General features: G+C 41.2%; 1 protein-coding gene and 1 pseudogene across 1 annotated transcript in view; one reads left to right on the top strand and one right to left on the bottom strand.

Moving 5' to 3' along the window:
• Positions 1-23,296, bottom strand: part of Ap4e1 (adaptor related protein complex 4 subunit epsilon 1) — an 85,398-nt gene that overhangs the window by 33,448 nt on the left and 28,654 nt on the right. The window contains exons 9-17 of the mRNA XM_021156538.2: positions 17,768-17,890; positions 17,555-17,664; positions 15,004-15,143; positions 14,322-14,434; positions 14,119-14,237; positions 11,724-12,026; positions 9,101-9,215; positions 5,236-5,359; positions 66-324 (exon numbers count right to left, since the gene is read on the bottom strand). Coding sequence (XP_021012197.2) covers positions 66-324; positions 5,236-5,359; positions 9,101-9,215; positions 11,724-12,026; positions 14,119-14,237; positions 14,322-14,434; positions 15,004-15,143; positions 17,555-17,664; positions 17,768-17,890 — 1,406 coding nt within the window. The remainder of the gene's footprint in view (positions 1-65; positions 325-5,235; positions 5,360-9,100; positions 9,216-11,723; positions 12,027-14,118; positions 14,238-14,321; positions 14,435-15,003; positions 15,144-17,554; positions 17,665-17,767; positions 17,891-23,296) is intronic.
• Positions 410-1,782, top strand: LOC110289371 (mitochondrial pyruvate carrier 2 pseudogene; annotated as a pseudogene).

The raw sequence follows: 23,296 nt of genomic DNA on the forward strand, positions 1-23,296 counted from the left end.
AACTTCAGTTCTTGGTACCAGCGGATGGGACAGGCATTCTTTCAGGAATGTAATAGGTAACTTACCAAATCGACTGTATTTTCTGGTCCTAGTCCAACAAACAGCGATGATGCCAACAGCTGCTTTTCTTTCTCCTCTGTAGAAGGGGTATGGCCTTGAGCTTGGTCCTTTCTGGTCGTGGCTTGGTCTACATTCTCCATTGTTGCACCCTCTGCAGGAACATGTGAGGCTTCCGGTTTATCACCAGTTCCACTCTCCTTCTTGGGGAGATAGCCCTCTTTACCCCATAATTTCTTTATACCTTCCATCTTCAAACTGCTTGTCCTAAGGAGATTAAGAAAAGCAGCCCAGTTTGGATGATGCTGAAGAGTTAGATCCTTGATGCATTTTTTTTTCTTCAAAACACATTATGCCTTTCAGTTTGTATTTTTAAAGGTTTATTTATGTGCATTGCTGTTTTGCCTGTGTGTGTGTCTGTGAATGTATCAGATCCTCTGGAACTGGAGCCACAGACAGTTGTGAGCTCCTATATTGAGTGTGGGGAATTGAACCCAGGGCTTCTGGAAGAGCAACCAGTGTTCTTAACTGCTAAGCCATCCTCCAGCTCTCACATTATGCCTTTCAAACACCAGCTTTCATGCTGGGCCGCAGCCGTGCGCACTTTTGATCCCAGCACTCCAAGTTCGAGGCCAGCCTGGTCTACAGAGTGAGCTCCAGGACAGCCAGGGCTACATAGAGAAACCATCTGTTCAAACAAAAAGACTAGCTTTCATGTTCATTTTATAGGCCAGAAGGAAACCTAGATTTTTAAAATTTATTTTAAAATTTATGAGCCGACTTCCTCTTTCTCCCTGGTAAAATAAAGCACCAAGATTCCAGATTTGGTTAAAATTTGTAGATCATTTAATTTCATGTAATTATTTGAGTTAAGTTAAAAAAGATGAGAATGGCTCTAAACTAAAAACTCTCTTTCTGACTCCTGAGGCACCAAGGACACTACCTACATGTCTACTTACATCAAAAGATTTCTTTTAAAATGTACAAAAATTTAAGATTCAACTTTAGTTTAGGGTGTTTTATTCTTTAAAGGCAAGCACGTAGAGCCAGGGAAGGGCGCCCTAGGGCAGAGGCGGACGCCCCAGCTGCCCTCGTTGTCAGCCAGGAATGCGGACACAGCAACACAGCGGTGCTCCCACCCTGCTGCTGTCGATCCCTAGGCTGCAGGGATGGCAGCTGCCGGCGAGGCCTGCGGGCCACTTACCACCGACTCATGGATAAAGTGGAGTTGTTGCTGCCAATGAAATTGAGGCCAACCACCTGGCAGGCCCCAGAACAGTTTTTTTCTGGGCTCCAATAATGAAATGGGGATTGGTGTGTGCTGGACTAGCTGACATGGCCAGACCTGCAGAGAAATTCAGCACAGCTCAGTCCACTGTGCTGATGGCTACAGGTTTTATTTGGTCCAGATACTCACTTGTAATTATACCAAAAAATTGGAGTTTGTTCGCTGTTAATTTCTTTGTGGGGTCAGCAGGAGCCTCTCAGCTGTTTCGGATTTGGAGATATAACCAAGAACTCAAATCTAAAGGAATCCAGTAAGAGAGTTCCTGGTCACCTGAACATTCTAGAGGTGGACAGAAACATTGGAACCTAGTGTATTTGATTACCGATAAGGTGATGCTAACTATTCTGATAACATTCGAAAAGAAGGAAAGCAAAATCTAACTGTACTTAAAAGCTAGCACTTGACTTCACAAAAAATAAAGCAAACTTTTATTACCAGTCTGTCTTAAAAAAAAAAAAAAAAAAGGAAGCACGTGCTAGGCTGCCCCATCTAGACTAAGTTGTGGGAAACCTTAGCCAGGCAGAGCTCATCTCAGAACTCACCAAGAATCAAGCTGCTTACAGTGCAGCCCACTCAGTGACTGAGAACCAGGACAAGGCCTGGGCTGGGGAGAGGGCTCAGCAGATGGTGTTTGCAGTGCAAGCACGAGGACTCTCAGAGCCCACACAAACAGCAAAGTAGGTGCTGAGATACCAGATAGGAAAGGCAGAGTCAGAGAAACCCTGGATAGAGAAGGCTATGGAACCTGGCCAACTGAACTTGAGGTAAGAAAATACAGACAAAGGCAATCTAGAAGGACACCCAAAGTCAGACTCAGGTCTCCACAGTGCACCTGCACACATGTGCACCCGTAGACATGCATACACACACATTCACGTATACCATCCATGTGCACACACACAGTATAAAGTCCTGGCCACTCCTTTTAGCCCAGTTTATGTAACTCTCAAGGTCACTGACATGACTTTATCTCTTCTTCATTTTCCCAGATGTGTTCTTTGATACTTCTTCCCACAGGTATGGCTGCAAAGGGTACTCCTAAAAATTCTGCATACTCTGTGCCATTGCAGAATGTATTTCACAGGCAAATGGGAAGAGGCCACAGGAGTCTACAGATTTTTTCTCAATTATTTCATTTAATTACACACCTATTATCAGTGTAAGTTTGTCATGTTTCAGTCAACAGCCTAAAAAAAAAAATAGCACACAGCAGCAACATTAGGCCACCTCACATATATGGAAAAAGTCGGTAAACGTTGCTTTCTATATAAGTCATCTTTGTCTGGATTTGGAAGGCATTGCAATAATCCATAATTTTCTAAACTGTGCTTTTGTATTACTGTAAGTCAGACCATGAAGACACACGCGTAAATCCTAGGCAAGAAATCTTCACAAGATTAATGGTGTACTCGTAAAGTAATGTTTAACGATGAACTTGTAAGAAAGAAATTCTAAATTGGGCTTGACTTTATTGTCAGCTTACCAGGGGCTGTAGAAGAGGAGCAGCAGTCTTATCTGGAAAGCTATTCACTATAAAAATAAATCATTATGGTCCATTTGCAGTACCACATGCACTCAGCACTAAGTTACAGGTCAGCAGGAGGACTAGCACTCTCTCTCCTCTAGCTAGCGGCTGTCCCTGCTTGGATCAGAACTCTAGAGGTGGAAAGTTCCAAGCTATGTGACTGAGCCCACTGTAGGCTTAGTGCCCTAAAACAATGAGATGGAGAATTCGAGAAGGGGGCAAATTCCAGCCTATGGAAATATAGGGATTTCTCTCATTTGGGACTTTTTCTTTAAATTAAAAAAAGTATTTTATGTATATCAATGTTTTGTTTGAATGTATATCTGAACACCAGAAGAGGGCAGTGGATCCCATAGATGGTTATGAACTGCTATGTGGATGCTGGGAATTGATCAGGACCTCTGGAAGAGCAGCCGGTGCTCTTAACTGCTGAGCCATCTCTCCAGGCCCTCTCTATCAGGAAGTTTAAAATCACTGTCTCGTATCAAATTAGTGCACCAGCCATTTTTGCCCTTTCCCTATGCTGGTACCCCTTTCTGCAGAACTGTGTATTTAAAAGTGCAACACCTCAACTAGTCTCTCATGTTCTGTTTCTAAATAATAAAACACATACAACAGACACAAAACAACACAAAATCTATAAGGTCAGCCCCTCACATCACCCTGAACACTGCCCACTGGACAGCCTTCTCCCTGGGTCTGGACAGTCTTTGCGTCTGTTTGTTGCTTTGTTCTGTGTAAGCTCCTTAATGGCCGTCTCCTCTACCATCACAAACCCACCAACCACACCTGGAATGCCAAAATTAAATGTCTAGGAAAGAAATTAAGGATGTTAGACCAGGGAGGGAAATGGATTTAAAAAACAAAACAAAACAAAACAAAAAAACAGAATTATAACTCCTGCCATTTTATACACCATATCATTCATCATATCTATATCATTTCTGGGAAATTTTATTGCCACCTTAAATTGAAAGATTAACAAATTTTAAACATAAACCCTGTGCTTCCTAAGTTGTTTTTTGGTCATGGTCTTTCATGAAAGCAATAAGAAACCCTAATTAGTCTGGAGGCAGAGGCAGGCGGATTTCTGAGTTTGAGGCCAGCCTGGTCTACAAAGTGAGTTCCAGGACAGCCAGGGCTACACAGAGGAACCCTGTCTCGAAAAACAAAACAAAACAAAAAAACCAAACCAAACCAAAACAAAACCCCTAATTAGGACTGCTGGTTAACCAGCAAGCTCCCAGAATCTGTCTTCACCACCCAATACTGGGATTACAGCCATTTCATATGGGTGCTGGAATTTGAACCAAGGTTCTCATGCTTGCAATAGCAAGTGTTAAGTTCTCTCCCCAGAGCCTCTGAAAATATTCTGAACAAAGAACAGAGCTTCCTCAGACAATGTCAGGCCATGACCAAAAAACAACTTGGGAAGCACAGGTTTATGTGGCTTACACTTCCACATTGCTATTCATCATCAAAGGAAATCAGGGCAGGAACTGATGCAGAGGTCATGGAGAGTACTGCTTACTGTCTTGCTCAGTCTGCTTCCTTAAAGAACTCAGGACCACCAGCCCAGGGAACGCACCACCCACCATGAGTTAGGCCTTCCCACATTGATCACTGATTAAAAAAAATGTCTTAAAGCTGGACATGACCTTATTTCATGTTCATCTCTGTATCTGTCACAGCTCTACTAAGATGACTAGAAGTTATTTGCCAGAAAAATTGCACAAATAATAAGGAATGATGAATATGCTCAAAACTTATCTGGTAACAAAAGTTCCAATGTGCTTCTTAAAATTTTATCATATGTGGCAGTAACATGCATTATGCGCAAATCTTTTTTTTTTTTTAAATTAATGTGTATGTGTGTCTTCATGTATGAGCACATGCATGTGGGTGCTTACAGAGGCCAGAAGAGGGCATCTGAGCTAGAGTTACAGGCAGTTGTGAACTTGCTGTGACAACTTATTTTCTGTAAGAACAATGCAGGCTTTTAACTGCTGGGCCATCTCTCCTGATCTATGTGCAAATCTTACCCATGGCTTATTTTGTCTTGGAAGGCAGATAAGGTCTTTAAGCTTAAGGACATAGTATATAGTATCAGAAACTTGAAACCAATAACTAGGAGCAAGTAAAAAAAAATCTCATATAGAATATAGTTCTTAGAAACCTTTCAATAATATTAAGCACATAGTCACAAATATGGCTTTACTTTTGCATTATTTGAAAATGAAACTTCTCCGAGGAATTCCTAAAACGAGCAAATAATAATTATGAGGACACACACAGAGGCAGGAAGCAGGCAGGATGCTGGAGGGAGGTAAGCATGCCAAGTTCTCAACTTTACGAAGAAACTTACTCTTTCAACCCTGTCTCGGCACTGTTTCCAGATATATCAGAGCCCAGGGAAATGCCAGCCGGAGACTGTCGTCCAGTGAAGCCAGATGAAGAAAACGATAGTCCATATGGTTCAAAATTGAGAACTATAATTTTAAAACAGCAACAGTGGTTCATATTAGAACAAAGCATAAAAATAAAATGTGAGATTCCATTCACTACTGAAATAATTAAAAGGCTGACAGCTTTCCAGAAGAGAGCTTTATATCTGATCTAACCAGTCCTGTGCAGCACGAGCACAGTGGCCACCACTGACTTAGGTCTGCACAGAGACAAGCGAGCCTTCACTTTATCCTTTTATCCCCTACAGAGCTAAAAAGAAATCAGTTAGAAAAGGCAAACTATAAAAGTAAACCAGGTACACAGAGAAGTTGCTGCTATTACAAGAATAAAAGAGCAGTGGGCTAAAGTGCAGTGGTGGCCACGTCCCGGGCAAATGTTTACCACAAATAAGTGGGTGGCACTCTCAATGGGAGTCTTCCCTACTTAAAAACAGTGCTTACTCATTCACATGCTAAATCTTTGGAATATGTATATAACCTAAATCAATTCAATCAGAACCATGAAATTCCTATTATTATTGTGGCAGAGGAGATGCCAAACATCCATTCCCCTTTCTTTAAGAAGCAGACTCTTCCAGGCAGCCAGAGGAGACATTTTCAGATTCTGCTGCCATATGGCTTACATGTTCTGGTCAATTAAATTATTCACATGTTCTGCGTGCAACATCTGGGAGAAGTACCTGTAAAGAAACTCTTTTCTCCCATTTCCTTTTGCCTACTGGTTATACTGCAGGTTGGTTGCTGACATGCAAACAGCCCTCTTGAATCATGAAGTGAAACAGCAAAGATGTCAGAACACAACGAGAGATGGAATCTGGAGTTCTCATAATTACACAGATAAAGCCAAACTACTTGATTGTCTAGACAGGAACGAACAATAACCATATGTTTTGCATAAGACCTCATTTTTAAAAACCAATTAGCTAAACCTAACTGTAACTGGCAAACCTATCAGTTCAGACACAGGACAATGCATCAAATGTCACTCCAGTATGCAAAGCTGTGACCATCAGTAAACTAAAACAAGTAACAGAGTGAGAAAGGATTGAAGGGTTAAGAATAGAAAGTTCGTCATGTAAACAGTAGCTCAGGGGTTAAGATCATTTGCTGCAGCTGGGAGGGGGAGGGGCCGCAGGCCTTTTATTTACTCGGGAGGCAGAGGCAGGTGCAGTTCTGAGCCAGCTAGAACTACAAGAGAAACCCTGCCTTGAAAAAAAAAAAAAAAACAAACGGAAGGAAGGGAGGAAGGAAGGGAGGGAGGGAGGGAGGAAGGAAGGAAGGAAGGAAGGAAGGAAGGAAGGAAGGAAGGAAGGAAGGAAGGAAGGAAGGAAGGAAGGAAGGAAGGAAGGAAGGAAGGAAGGAAGGAAGGAAAGATAGAACACGGGGGAAAAAAAAGAAGCATTTTCTGCTCTTGGGAATTCCCAGGTTCAACTCCCAGCACGGTGGCTCACAACTGTCTGTAACTCCAATTCCAGGGAATCCAATGCCCTCTTTTGTTCTCTAAAGGTACTAAGCATATACAATTCACATATATACACACAGAAAAATAAAATAAATAGAATAAATCTTTTTAAAAATTAAAAAAATTAAGATGGCAGGCACTATATTACAAAAAACCAAAAACAAACAAAACCCAAACAAACAAACAATAGAACCCAAAGAAAAAACTAGAGAGACTCAACTACCATCAAACTTTCAATGACATTCTTCACAAAACCAGAACAATACAAAAAGTCATATAGAAGCACAAAAGCCACGAATATACAACACTATCTCAGGCAGAAAGAACACCACTGGTGGTCTTCATAGCTGACTCAAATGTCACTAGGAAGTCAGAGTGACAATGGGAGCAGACCCTGGAACAAAGATGCATGCAGGCCAGTGGAAAGAACAGAGACTCAGACAAAACCACACATACCACATACGCCCATGGAATTTCTGACAAGGGTTTTAAAAACATACATTAAGAAACTCAATACCCTCATCAACAATGGTGCTGGCAAAACTGGGTACCACCTGCAGATCCCTAAGAGAATATGCTTAGAGATAAGAAGTTTCGGAACAAGACCCAGAAAGCACAGGAAGTAGCACCAAGAATTTACAAGGGATTATATAAAATAAGCAAGTTTCATCATAGCAAATAAAACTATCAGCTTAGTGAACAGACAGCCTACAAGATGGAGGGAAATATTTGGAAGCTATACTTCAGAGAGGGAGTTAAGATCTGGAGTACATAGAGCTGAAAAAAAATTAACAAAACACCAGCCACAAAAAAAAAACAAAAACAAAACCCTGCCAATCAATAAATGGGCTAATCAAATGAGCAGTGGATAGTTCTCAGAAGAAAACACAAACGGCCCGGAAGTATTTCTTCAAAGTGCCCAACATCCTGCCTGGATATGATGGCCCATACCTTTAATCCCAGCACTCAGGAAGCAGAGAGGTAAGCTTATCTCCAAATCTGAGGCCAGCTTGGTCTACACAGGAATTCCATACAGGCAGGGCTACATAGAAAGTTTATGTCTCAAAAAAGTGTTCAATATTCCCTAACCTTCAAGGAAATGTAAATTAAAAACACCTTGAGCCTCCATCTCACGCTGGTCAGAACACTAGACAGAGGATGGAGAGGATGAGGATGCTGAGGACGAGGTAAGAGAAGAGGCCTGATCCCTACAGGTGGCATAGAGGTCATGCACCACTATGAAAGCCAGGGGCAGTGGGGGGGGGGGGGGGTCTCCCAAAAAGTAAAACACACAACCACCAGATGACCTAGCTGTACTACTCCTGGGCATACACTCAGAGGACTTTGTATTCCACTACAGAGACACTGTACATCCACACTTATTGCTACTCTATTCCCAATACCAAGAACCAGCCTGAATGCCCATCAACAGACCCACAGATAATGAAAATGTAGTGCATATCCACAATGGATTTTACTCAGCTATAAAACAAGTGTAATTAGGACACTTGCAGGAAAATGGGTAGATTTTTAAAGTGACCCAGACTCAGAGAGCCAGATGTCTGTATGTTCCTCACACATTGTCTTCAGTGTTATGTGTGTTAAAATGCCATAATAATACTTCGTATACTCGTATACTAATTGAAAATTACTTTAAATAAACTTAATAAAAATTTTAATCAAAAGCTCTGTAAAAGCTAACAATATGCTTAGCAACTCTTTGACCACCACCATTTGTAACAACGTGTTCTGGCATAGCATAGGAAATGTGCGCTCAGCCAAACAACAAACTCCTGAGGTCTTTCAGCCTGGAACTGTCATGAGTGTCGCTGGCCTGAAACCATAATTGACAGTCCACACTCCTCTCTATTTTACAGAAGCAACTTCCAGGCACCATGCAAACGACTCCGGGGTCTCCCCTCCACCAAGGTCACTGTAAAGACTCTCACAGGCTGTGCTGTTCAAAAAGCTCTTGCCCTTGTGAGTTCATGACATAACTAATTAGAAAATCTTGTTAGAAAATCCAATATAGAGACTGTTCACAGTGAAAATGAGTCACTAGCCTACAGTGACTAGGGCTGCTTCTGGAACCTTTCTAGACATGCTCACATTATTCAGTGTCAGCCCTCCCCAGGTGTGGTGGCACATGACCTTAATCCCAGCATTCTGGAGACAGAGACAGGTGGATTCTTTATCTCAAATTCTTGACCAGCCTGCACTACACGGTAAGCACACCCTGTCTCGGTAACAACAAAAACTAAAAACAAAACAAACCAATTCATGATAAAGAGATGGAAATATACCTTTTGCCTGAGAGAGCTGTTCCTCTTGGCGCTGGTGATGGGGCTTATAAGGTGCTGCTCCCTGACTGAGTCCTTCAGCCACAAAACCATCCAGAAAAGATAAAGATGCATCTGCCTGCATTAAAATTAAGCAAGTCAGGAGTTAACAAACAATCAAACATGCATTGGGAAACTAGATTGTACATTCATGTAACTTTGGCACAATTATCTTTTAAACTTTGTAAAGAGAGACCCTCCCTAGGGTCTAGTTGGGTAAGTCAGCCTGATTGTGCCCTCCAGATCTACTGTAAATCCCACACCCAGTGCCAGGCCCAGTCTGGCCACCCTTCCCTATGCTACTAGTAAGCTCTACACGTCTGCCAAGACCTGCCCTACCTGTTCACAACCTTCAGCCCCCCACCTCCTATGCCACAACCAAATTCTTCACCCAACCATATCTTGCACTTCCTTTTCCAGTGTCTAGCCAGGTGAATCCACCCAATCTTCCTTTTGTCTCATCCACCCTGGTCCCCAGATCTATCCCCAAAGTTCCAGGCTTGGACCAAGACCCACATCCTGCACACCAACCCAGTACTCTGTGGCTACCTGATCTTATCTCATCCTACCTACTCTGTCTGTATCAGACACAGAACTAAAAGAAGTCTGTGTATAAATACACATATCTTTACACATTTGGGCTGACACTGTTACCCTAAGAGGCATAGACTATCTGACCAAAAATTTCACACTAAACACAAGGAGCCCTCTTTTGAGCTGTTGGTCAGGGCTGTCCAAGAAACTCCCCAAACACATAAGCTGCTGCTATTGTCCTTGGTGCTTCTCAGGAGTGGACGGTAAGTAGAAGACACCATGTGTTTTGGGCACAGGATCCAGAGAACTCAAGTTGTATTTGACCTTGTGTTGTACAGTTTTATGTCAACTTGACACAAGATAATGCCATTTGAGAGGAAGGAGCCTCAATTAAGAAAATGCTTCTAAGCCGGGCAGTAGTGGTGCACGCCTTTAATCCCAGCACTTGAGAGGCAGAAGCAGGAGGATTTCTGAATTCCAGGCCAGCCAGGTCTACAGAGTGAGTTCCAGGACAGCTGAGACTATACAGAGAAACCCTGCCTCAAAAAACTAAAAAAAAAAGAAAAAAAGAAAGAAAGAAAGAAAGAAAATGCTTCTATTAGATAGAACTGTAGGCAAGCCTGTAAGGAATTTTCCTTAAATAGTCATTGATTGGAGGGCCCAGTCCCCTGTGGTTGGTGCCATTTCTGGGCTGGTGGTCCAGGGTTCTATAAGAAAGCAGGCTGAGCAACCATAGAGAATAAGCCAGTAAGCCCTAGGCCTCCATTGCCTCTGCATCAGCTCCCTCTAGGTTCAAGCTCCATTTGCATTCCTGTCCTGACTTCTCTCAATGATGAACAGAGATTTGAAAGTGTAAGCCAAATAAACCCTTTCCTCCCCAAGTTGCTTTGGTCATAGTGTTTCACCACAACAAATAATAATCCTAGCTGAGATAGACCTGAAAGCTGACTCTCTGAGGACTAGATTTCTTTATGTCACACAGTGCCATGCAAGCTTCCACGGGAGTACTCAATAACGACCCCTGTGAACCACAACAATCAGCAATGCACAATAGCCTTATGGGTGTGGAAGTGGTGTGTGTATTTGGAGGTACAAACCCTGTCTGGTACTGGAAACCTAGCCAATTATCCAGGGCTGGTGAACTTATGGGTCTTGTAGTAAAACCTACAACCATTACTTTACTAAACCAGCACAGACTCTAACTACATTCTATATGTTTGTCCTTAAACACACAGAGAAGCATCGTTCTCACTCATCAAGGAAACTTCTCTTTGCAACCCATGGAAATCACTACAGAAAACCACAACCAATCAAAATGCAAAATTGTAGAGCCTGTTCCTAATGGATACATCTACAGAACACTCCCACACCTAAGGATCAAGGAAAACTGGGGAAGACAGGGCAGAAAGACTGTAAAAGTCAGAGATCATGAATCTTACTCTTCTACGGTCCATGAATTTCATTGTTCAAATTTCAAAAACAGCCGGGCAGTGGCGGCACACGCCTTTAATCCCAGCACTTGAGAGGCAGAAGCAGGCAGATTTCTGAGTTCGAGGCCAGCCTGGTCTACAGAGTGAGTTCCAGGACAGCCAGGGCTACACAGAGAAACCCAGTCTTGAAAAACAAAACAACAAAAAACTAATTTCAAAATCAAAGCCTTGGCAGTCACTGATTTGGTGGAAGCGTGTGACCTTGGCCTCCCAGAACCCCACCTTCTATGTTAAGCCCACACAAGGCTAGAGAGCCTGTTACACTCAAAGGACACCATCCCCACCCCACATAGCTTTCCCCAGCCTTTCCCTCATCTTAAGACCGTCACCGGCTGAAACATCCACACTGCAGTTCTCAGGAAGAGACACTCACCTGCTCCTACTTAGAACCAGTATTACATAGAACCACTCCGACTCCTTCCTTACCAACATGAGCAAAACTACAAAGTTCATCATACAGGCAACAGAAACTGTATTTTGATATATATTCCTTATATATCACATATGCAAAGACTGCTGTTTAGGCAACAGGATTCTGACAACAGGCAGCACAGGGTTCTTACCACTATGTCTTCACAATTCTGAGCACCCTGAAGCAGGCTCTTCATAAGCTCTGTATTTTCATGCAGATGTTTCAATTCAAATGCATGCTGTCTCAGACAAGTATTCAAGGATACAGTGAATTCTTGGATTAATTTCTCAACTAAGGGAGAAGAACGAGCTTGAGGTGTCAACTTGGTTACCGCAGCAAACAACCATGCTTTCGTTTCTGAAGAAATGGAGTCACTCATAAGTGACTTGTAGAGCCTGGTTATAACTTCCTCTGGACTTTCTTTATCTAAGAGGTAGGAGTACTCTCCTAACACCTAGAGTAAAACAAAATTAGTATATATGTAAATACCAAGTCAGATAGTATGCCAATTCAGACTTACAGCTAGAATGAGCTTTTATCTGTATTATACATATTTTATGATGGATATTATTAAGGAAGCATAAATCATACCAAGACTGTACCCTCAATGCAAAAGAACTGGAACTCATCAGTCACAATATATAAAGTAAAATAAGTTTATATGCTATCATTCCTCTGAGTTTCCAGATAGACGCTGGTTTATTTTCCAGTAAAAATGTAAACAGGTGGATCTCCAATGTTAGGAAGACTAAGAGTTTACAAAATGACGATTTCTAGCCTGCCTGCCTTCTTTCCTTCCTTGAAACAGGGTTTCTCTGTGTAACCCTGGCTGTCCTACAACTCCCTCTGTAGACCAGACTGACCTCGAACTCTGAGATCCACCTGCCTCTGTCTCCCAAGTGCTGAGATTAAAGGCGTGTGTCACCACCACCACCCAGTGGTCTCTCATAAAACACAGATTTCTAGTTTCTCTCCTCAAGAAGTGTAATTTCGTATTACTGTGGAGAGGAACCAGAGTACACATCTGGACAAGCCTCAGCTGACACAGATGAAGACAATCCACAGTCCTGACGTCACGAGGGCTGATCACTGTACATAGCCTTTTTTTTCCCACATCTAACTTACTCAAGGGACATACCATTTGACTGGCCTAACAATCATTTTATAAATGTTAAAGTTAACATTCAAGGAATATAAGATCTTTCCTAAATGGCATTTACTGCATATCTTCTTGTCATTAGCACAATAATAGTAACAACAAAAACAAAACAAAACAACCCAGAACTCAGGAGGCAGAGGCAGGTGGATCTCTGTGAGTTCCAGCCAGCCTGGCCTACACAGAGAACTCCAGGCCAGCCAGGGCTACACAGAGAAACCCTGTCTCAACAACAAGAAGAAGTAGGATAAGGAGAAGGGAACCCTGGCTCGTGCCTATAATCCTAGCACCTTCGAGGCTGAGACAGCAGCTGCATGAGTTTCAGGCTCACTAGTGATCTACAGTGAGTGTCAGGCTTGCCTGGGCTACAGTGAAAACCTATCTTTAAAAGCCAAAAAGAAGAGAATCTAAACAACATAGTGAGACACCAATTTAAAAACAAAAAAAAATTCTGGATATAACAGTGCTAGTCTGTAGTCAGTCTTACTACTTGAAGGGCTGAAGCACAGGAGTCATGAGTTCAAGGCCAGCCTAGGCTATAAAGTAAGAGCCTGTTGCTCTCAAAACAAACAATAACAAAACAGTAATGTTAAAGGAAGTTTTAATACATAAAAGATGGAAAGTTACAGAAGAGCAGATAATCTGAGTTATATCTCAGAAATTAATTTTTTTAAAGATTTATTTATTTATTATATGTAAGTACACTGTAGCTGTCTTCAGACACTCCAGAAGAGTGCATCAGATCCCATTACAGATAGTCATGAGCCACCATGTGGTTGCTGGGATTTGAACTCAGGACCTTCAGAATGCAGTCAGTGTTGCTCTTAACTGCTGAGCTATCTCTCCAGTCCCAGAAATTGTTAATGGATTTCTATTTGCGAGATCAATTATTTCTTCCTATTATTCCCATTAAGTACACTCAAATGCCACTGGTGTTATGTGTAAAAATATACACTGAGGGTCTGGGAATGCAGCTCAGTATTTGCCTCAAATACATGAAGGCCTGGGTTTGATGCCCAACAAGCCTAAAACTAAGCATAGTGGTGCATACCCACCCAGGAACAGGAAGTAACCCTATTCTTAACTCTAGGAGGTGGAGGCCAAAGAGTTGGAAGTTCAAGGCTTCCCATGGCTACACAGCAAGTTTGAGGCTAGTCTGGGATTCACAAGACTGTCTGAAAAAAAAAAAAAACCCATAACAAACAACAACAAGAACAACAAAAACCCAACTTTACTAAAGACCAGACCAGTGAGACAGTACAAAGAAAAGATAAGTCAGCAGTTACAGGATAAAAGTAAACATTGGGGAAGAAAACTGATGAGAAGAGCCGAATGATTTCCAGCGGAAATACATTGGTATAATAATCTGTATGCAATACATTTTGCTCACCCAACTCATAACTTGAAGAAATCTCTGAGGATAGAAAGTATTTTCCATATCTAGTAAAGTAAGATAAGACTGAACTGCGTAGAGTCTTAATTGTTGATCTTCTGTTTCGTCATCAAAACCTATAAAGAAATTGCAACACCAGTTTAGTTTCCATTCATTTGCCAATGACTGTAATAAAAAACAATTGCAATTTCTTTACCAACCTTCTGCTAGCAGTCTCAGGAAGTTGCTGAGAATATCCGGATGCATTACATCTCCTCCCACTGAAAACACAGCATTCATTGTCTGAATAAACCACACGTTGTCAGGAGCATATGTGTCCAGTGTTAAGAACAAGTCACGTCCTCATGTCGTGCACTGAAATCATCCTCTCTACAACACAATTCACGCCAGAGTGGTAGCGTGGCTCTAACTATCGAGGATGCTCTACAGCCCAGTCTTCATAACTGTGTGCTCAATAAGTGAAAAAACTTAACTTACATGACCTTATCAAGCAAGCAGTAGGCTTACACATAGCAAATAGTCAATAAACAAACATGAATAATTTGAAGAAATGAACAAATAATGGAAGATTCCTTTCTGGGTGACAAAAGCTGTGGTGTGTCCACATGAGTGAGTTTTTTTAAACCTCTTTCTAATACCTTTGTTATCAGTTCTAAAGCTGACCATCCTAATAGGTCAAAGCCACAGCACTGCCAATGGCAGAGTCCATTAAACCAAGACCCAAGTTCCAAGAGACATCTTTAAAAAAAAAAAAAGCCAACCCCCAAGAGACATAAGAATCAGGAATTAAAAGTTACTTAATTGTTTGGTCCCTGAACTCAAGTGGCTGCATCTATACCACCATTTTCAAGTCGGTGAAGTCACAACTGAAGCAAAGGATATTTCTCAGCCAACTCAGCTATTTTGCCAACTAAATTGATGATGATATACTCTTCTTTGCTCTGATGTAAATATTCAAGCATTTTCTGTACAATAACTACCACATTCTGTGCATTTGTAATTCTGTAAAGAAGTTCCAGAGTCTATTAAGAGAAATAAAAACAGTATTATAAAACCCGATGTGCGAACACCAATAAATACAGTAACGCATTTACAAGAAGTTAAGTGTTCTGCTTTTGTGTGGACTTTCAGGACGCTCTGCAAGGACGCAGGTGATGGGAAATGCGGACTCTGCTGATGACAAAGCTCAGGGGCAGAGCCTTTGCTTGCCTAGAAGATGAGAGGTGCTAGGTCCTATTCTCTAGTGCCAAAAAATAAAAGAAGGAAAAAGTCTGGGAGGGAGAGGGGACTTGCAAGATGTAATATGCAGGGGAAATGAGGAAACTGGGGAGGGACCTCGACCGGAGGCTGGTGAAAGACAGCTTTGTTTCTACAGCTGAGAGGAGAGGGGCATATGTAATAGAGATGCCCTTAGCATCTACACTGAGACCAGAGGGCACGGGAGGAGACTGCTGCCTGTGGAAAGACTGATGTGTGGGCCACATATTAGTGCTGTGGCATGTGTGTTTTATTAAAAAGAAACCTAAAGTTGAAAAGAAAAAGAAATAAATGACATAAGAAGTTAATAATGATAAGGAAACTATGTGTTAAACTGTGTTCAGCTAACTCTGTAACACAAAAATGCATGCTGTATATCTGAAAACACAAATGAGCTGTATAATTTTTTTTTACTATCCTTGGAGTCTTTTTAATTTTAAACTGTTTTAAAATATTAAATACATGTGTATATGTAAATGTACATATGCAAATCATTTATGTTTAAAATTCATCATCTTTTAAAAACAATGTTAGACATAATCAGTCAAGCTCCATTTTTACCTGATTGGAAGTTATAAGGCATTTTAATATCCCTTTTTAAAGAAGTAGAGCTTATTTTTGTTTTACATATGTGTTTTTCCTACATGTATGTCTGTGCATCATGTGTGCCTGGTGCCAAAACCACAAAAGGGCACTGGGTGCTTTGAGACTGGAGTTAGCAATATGAACTGCCATGTGAGTACTGGGAACCAAACCTGGGTCCTCTGTCAGAGCAGCAGATGCTCTTAACTAAGCGTCACTCAGCTCTACGTTCTCTCTTCAGACTCCTCATTATAATAGCTGGGTATGGTGGCCCATGCCTGGAATCCCAGCACTCAGAAGGCAGAGGCAGGCCTCTGTGAGTTTGAGGCCAGCCTGGTTTACAAAGCAAGTTTTAGGACAGCCAGGGATGTTACACAAAGAAACCCTGTCTCAAACAAAGCAAAACAAAACAAATCCTCATGTTTTAAATTTGAAATAAACTTCTCCCATTTCTTTAACCATACACCAATTAAAATGAAGATACAGTGATTTCCCTACAAAAGAATGAACAAACTCTTTATGCAGATACCCAGGTGGACACTGGATCAATTTAATAAAAGAAGACGCCAGAACAGTATTAGGCACATGAGCACAACTTCTCTTCCAGGAAGATAAATGATCTTATAGTTCTACAGAATTCTATCAGTTTTCCTATTTAACAGTGAGTTCATTTAATAGCCAACATAAATTATGTATTATACATAACTGGGGTATGTTTTATTTTCTACTAATACAAGGACCCAGGACTAGAAAGTAGTTCCCATTATAGTACATACACTAATAAAATAAATAAATAAATAAATGGCTTCATGTACATAACTGGACCTAAACTTCCCAGTTCATAAGTTAAGAACGTTCCTGTGAGCTGGCTATGGTGACACACCTATAATCCTGGCATTTGTTGGCAGAGGCAGGGGCATCACAAGTTTGAGTCTAGCCTGTGCAAGACCCTGTCTTATAAAACACAAAACCCAGGTTAGCAGTACTTTTTTAGAAAACAAATTACCTTCCATGAGGGACTACCTGACAGTTTACAGAAGCTGAAGAAGGGGCACCAGCTTTCTTCAGTGATTAGCTACCCATGTTCATGCAAGCAATTCTATCTAATTAAACTCACACACACAGACATGGTGGGAAGGAGAAATGGGAATAAGAGAGGGTAACAGGAGGCTAAAATGACTAATATTCATCATATACACCAGACAGTCAAAGAATAAAAATGAGATTTTAAAAGTAGTAAGAATGAAATAGATGCAAATGTTAAAATATACTTGCATACATACACATCCACTGTATATCATTTGACTCTCTCAAGAATATCAAAAAAAGTTTTAAAAACTTACCACTTTAAATACACTATTTAAAATATTTTACCTCTCTTCTTTTAAAAAAGAGATTTGATCTTTATTTATGTGGGTCTGTATCTGTGTCTGTGTGAATACATGCCACATGTGTGCAGGTGGCTGGAGGCCAGGAGAAGGCAGGGCGTTGGACTCCCCTGCAGTTGGTGGGTATTGGAAACTGAGCTCGGGTCCTCTAGAAGGGCAGCAAGCACTCTTAACTGCTGAGTCATCTCTCTTCAGCCCTAATTTACCTCTCTTTTAATAATGGGATCAGGGTGGTCTAGGCATTCAATTATGGTTATCTGGTGTTGAAGAGCCAGAGAAGGATCCTGCTGGATAACATAGGTAAGAGCCTTCAGTCCTAGAAATAAAGATCACATTATAGTTCAACGACCTGAAATACGTACCCAACACATTTCAAAAGCTCTCTCTCCAGTTTCCATCATAAGAACCAATTACCTTACCTAAATATTTGAGGTTTATTTTAGGTGACAGAACAAATTTTCCAATGCACTTGGCAGCCTTCTCAAGTAATTCTGACTTAGGATAAATAGAATAGATTGTGTGTACACATTCAAACAGAATAGCTAAAGAAAGAAAATACAAAAATGACAGATATAGTTAAGTACAATAGAAGAACAAGTTTGTGTAGAATTTGCAATAAAATTAACTGGATATATGTTTTAGTCTAAAATCTTATTTATAAAAAACTTATAAAGGAAAAAAAAATCCTTATTTTCATGCTTATATAGTTATTTGGGTTAACAAAGTATAATCTAAAGAAAATTTTATCACCATCAAAAACAGAATTATGTATTCATTCATACAAGTATGTACTGACCACCTTTGTGTGCCAGAAATGGTGTTGGCACTAAGGATACGGCAGTGAATAAAACAGATAAACCCTGCCCTAAGAAGTCCATAATCAAATGTATACATTAAACATCATTACTTCTGCATAAACAGATCTTCCCAACACTCCCTGAATACTTTAAAATGATCTATGTCCAACCACTTACACAGCAATCACTCTAGTGTGCACAGCCACTTATTTCAAAGGTGCGGAGTCACTAGTACTAAGAATCTTCTGGCCTCTTCTTTAAATATAATCTTTAATATAAAGAGCAGGCTATTGCATGTCTTGAAAATGTTTAAATTTGAATTTCTGATAAAATCAAACAGTAACTGCAACAATTAAAGAGGATAGAAATCCCTCCAATTCACTTAAAAACCATGAGCTGACATGGTTTGCCATGTAAGAAGGATCACTGAGGCTGAGGTGTGACTCAGTGACAAAGGGCTTGTTGGGTTCAAGCCCCGATGCCCACAGAAAGGCTGAACATGGTCATGCAGATCTGTAATTCCAGGAAAGAGATGGAGACAAGAGGAGGCTCACTGAGCAGCCACTCTAACTGAAATGTGAGTTCCAGGTCAGTGAAGAGACCTGGTTTCAAAAAACGAAGATAAAGGGAGGGCTGGGAAGATGGCTTGGAGGTTAAGAATGCTTGCTACTCTTGCTGAGAGCCAGAGTTCAGTTCCCAGCACCCACAATGGGTGGGTCCCAGCTCCAGCGGAGTATGATGCTTGATTCTGGCCTCTGAGAAGACCTGCGCTCATATGTACAGCACCCCCCCTATATATATATATATATATATATTTAAAATATATATAAGGTGGGGGCTGGAGAGATGGCTTGGGGGGTTAAGAGCGCTGGCTATTGTTCCTAAGGACTCAGGTTCAATTCCCAACACCCACATGGCAGCTCACAACCATCTGTAACTCCAACTCCAAGAGATCTTACACTCTCCCTGCAGATATATGAAAGAAAACACCAATTAACATAAAAATAAGAATAAACAAACAAGCTAATAAAAATAAATAAAATAAGGTAAAGAGTGACAAAATGATATGAAGTCAACCTCTGACCTCCACATCTGCACACAAGAAAGAACACACACAAGTGCACATGCACGACTATGCAGCACGCACGAACGCAGGACAACTATTAAGACACCACTAAGTAGTATATATAAGCTCCTTGCAATAACGGCATCTGAAGGGAGACATAAAGCCAAAATGTGGTGGTGGAGCATGCCTGTAATACCAGCGTCCCCGCATGAATGAACTACACAGGGAGCTCAGGCCAACCAGAAAGATACAGTAAGGCTCTAATACAAAACAAAAATAAATAGAGAAAAGAAAAAGGAAAGTGTGAAACACTGTATGGCACCGAATCAGCAGATGTAAAACAGCTACAAGTGAAGTGCACTGAGTGCCAACAGAATCACTCCATCCCTGTCGCTCAGACCACAGCAACCAAACATTTCCATTATACAAACTTGTAAGACGATCAACACCCAACCAGCAGAATTTCACACCGGATGCCAACATCAATTAATGCACAGATATTCTGAAGGGAAAGAGTTCATATAACATCTTCCATAGCTGAGGGAATAAATCAGACTCTGAATCGCTACTGAAGAAGGGAGCTGCAGTATTTTAACACTAAATACTACACAGATGGGACCTAAAGACACCGACTGTAGACACAGATGGAACCTAAAGACACTGACTGTAGACACAGATGGAACCTAAAGACACCGACTGTAGACACAGATGGGACCTAAAGACACCGACTGTAGACACAGATGGAACCTAAAGACACTGACTGTAGACACAGATGGAACCTAAAGACACCGACTGTAGACACAGATGGAACCTAAAGACACTGAGTGTAGACATAGATGGAACCTAATGACACTGAGTGTAGACATAGATGGAACCTAAAGACACTGACTGTAGACACAGATGGGACCTAAAGACACTGAGTGTAGACATAGATGGAACCTAAAGACACTGACTGTAGACACAGATGGGACCTAAAGACACTGACTGTAGACACAGATGGAACCTAAAGACACTGACTGTAGACACAGATGGAACCTAAAGACACTGACTGTAGACACAGATGGAACCTAAAGACACTGACTGTAGACACAGATGGAACCTAAAGACACTGACTGTAAACACAGATGGAACCTAAAGACACTGAGTGTAGACATAGATGGAACCTAATGACACTGAGTGTAGACATAGATGGAACCTAAAGACACTGACTGTAGACACAGATGGGACCTAAAGACACTGACTGTAGACACAGATGGAACCTAAAGACACTGACTGTAGACACAGATGGAACCTAAAGACACTGACTGTAGACACAGATGGGACCTAAAGACACTGACTGTAGACACAGATGGAACCTAAAGACACTGACTGTAGACACAGATGGGACCTAAAGACACTGAGTGTAGACACAGATGGAACCTAAAGACACTGAGTGTAGACACAGATGGAACCTAAAGACACTGACTGTAGACACAGATGGGACCTAAAGACACTGAGTGTAGACATAGATGGTGCCCTTAGATGGGGAACCACCACAACCCATACCCAGACTACTTTTGTAAGCCTATGAACTAAAAATGACTTTTATATTTTACAAAGGTTTAGAACAAAAAGGGAGAGGAAGGGGGCAAGATGGCTCAGTGGGTAAACCACTTGCCATACAAGCTTAGTGACCTGAATTTGGTCCCCAGGGCCCAGGCAGTGGGAGAGAAGATCAAACGCTACTAAGCTGTCCTCTGACTTCCAAAGGCAAGATACGGAATGTAAGCATTTTTTATGGGTATACACACATACACAACAGGAAGAAACTAAGCTTTTTTTTTTTTTAAAGGAGACTATGCAATAGAACCTATGTGAAAACCATGATAGTGCATGCTTATAATCCCAGCATTGAAAAGGGAACCAGGAGCATCAAGAGTTCAAGGACATCTTCAGCTATGTAGGGATCTGAGGCAAGCATAGGCTCTGTGAGATTCTGTTTCAGGAGGAAAGAAGGAAGGAAGGAAGGAAGGAAGGAAGGAAGGAAGGAAGGAAGGAAGGAAGGAAAGAGAGAGGGAGGGAGGAAGGGAGGAAGGGAGGAAAAAAATCTATGTGATTTGAAAAATCTAAAATATTTAATATTATGCTCACTATTTGAAAAAAAAAAAACTTGCTGAACCCTGAACTATTACAACAGTCCTAAGATTTAAAATGATATTGTTTTTTTCTGTTATAGTTGGTTTGGTTTTTTTTTTGCCATTCAGAACTCTCCCAGAATCAAATTTGTTTTACAAACAAAAAAACTTGTCATCATCCATATAAACTCTAAATTTTATACTTAGACATTCATGAGATTACTGGGATATAAGTATAGAAAATATTTGCTGGGCAGTGGTGGCACATGCCTTTAATCCCAGCACTTGGGAGGCAGAGGCAGGCAGATTTCTGAGTTCGAGGCCAGCCTGGTCTACAGAATGAGTTCCAGAACAGCCAGGGCTACACAGAGAAACCCTGTCTTGGAAAAAAAAACAACCAAAGGAAAAAAAGAAAGAAAGAAAAAAGAAAATATTAATACTTTGACATCTGTACTTAAGCATAATTAAGTTGGAAATTAATTTGATAGATTTTTTCTTTTCTTTTTTGGGGGGGGGTAGGGAATGGGTGCTGACACAGGGTCTTATATACCCCCAAGCTGACCTTGAACTATGTAGTGAAGGATTGATTACCTTGAACCTCAAGGGTTCTCTCGTCAACTCCCATGCCCCACTGCCCACGTGCTGGGATTATAGCAGCGCCTTCACCTTACCCCAGAATTTCACGCCTGCTAGACAGGCACCCTAGCAACTTTAGATTTTATTTCCCACCCTGAGCTCTCCAACACTACAGAAGTCTGAGTACACACTCACAACCGAAAGAGCAGCCATCACACTCTCCTGTCCCTGTCCTTCTCTGCAGGGATTAAAAGTGCTTCTGCAGGTTTCTAAGCTGAAAAATGCACCAGGACCACAGAGATGGCTAGTGGGTAAAGACACCTGCCACAAAATCCTGGCAACCTGAGTTCGAGTACTGGAACCAATCTACTGACATGTAGATGGGGAGAACCACACAAAGTTGTGCTCCAATTCTACATGCAAAGCTACACATATAATCATGCATACAAACAAATACCTTAACAATAATAAAACTTTATACTCTGTTTACTCTTCAGTAACAATCCAAACCCTAATCCAAATACCAACTATAAATTACTAAATTAAAAAGGGCAGCACTCCAACATTCACGACACTGGTTTGTTTTTTTCTTTCTCTCTTTCTCTCTTTCTTTCTAAGATTTATTTATTTATTTTATGTTTGTGAGTCCACTGTAGCTGTAAAGATGGGTGTGAGCCTTCATGTGTTTGTTGGGAATTGAATTTTTAGGACCTCCTCTGCTCGCTCTGGTCAACTCCACTCGCTCAGTCCCTGCTTGCTCCGGCCCAAAGATTTATTTATTATTATACAAAAGTACACTGTAGCTGTCTTCAGTCACACCAGAAGAGGGCATCAGATCTCATTACGGATGGTTGTGAGCCACCATGTGGTTGCTGGGATTTGAACTCAGGACCTCTGGAAGAGCAGTCAGTGCTCTTACCCGCTGAGCCATCTCGCCAGCCCATGACACTAGTTTTAACTTTGATATTTTAAGTTAGATTATGCTCAAGCAAAATTCAGAGCTCTTTAGACTAGATTTTACTTTCACCTTATCTCTAACAGATCAAAGAAATTTAATAAATACTTGGCAACTGGTTAACTGGTTTAAGAACTTCAAATATTTTTACAAAATATGTCACAGACTTAATGAGTTATTCCTAAAATTAGATGTTTTGCTGGGTGTTTTCAACAAAGACAATTATAATAAGGAATCTAAGTACGTATTTAGAAAACGTCACAGTTCCATAACTAGAAAGACAGCTCAGTTGGTAAACTACTTGTCAAACAAGCATGAGGAACAAACATGAAGACCTTAGTTCCCTCAAACCCACAGGAAAGCCAGACACAGTGGCGCATGCTTGCAGTTCATGAGTGAGCGGGGCAAAGGCGACGGCACCCAGTGGTCAGCCAACCACA

The sequence above is a fragment of the Mus caroli genome, unplaced genomic scaffold (assembly GCF_978045245.1).
Source record: "Mus caroli unplaced genomic scaffold, Mus_caroli_1 scaffold_2, whole genome shotgun sequence".
Taxonomy (NCBI): Eukaryota; Metazoa; Chordata; class Mammalia; order Rodentia; family Muridae; genus Mus; species Mus caroli.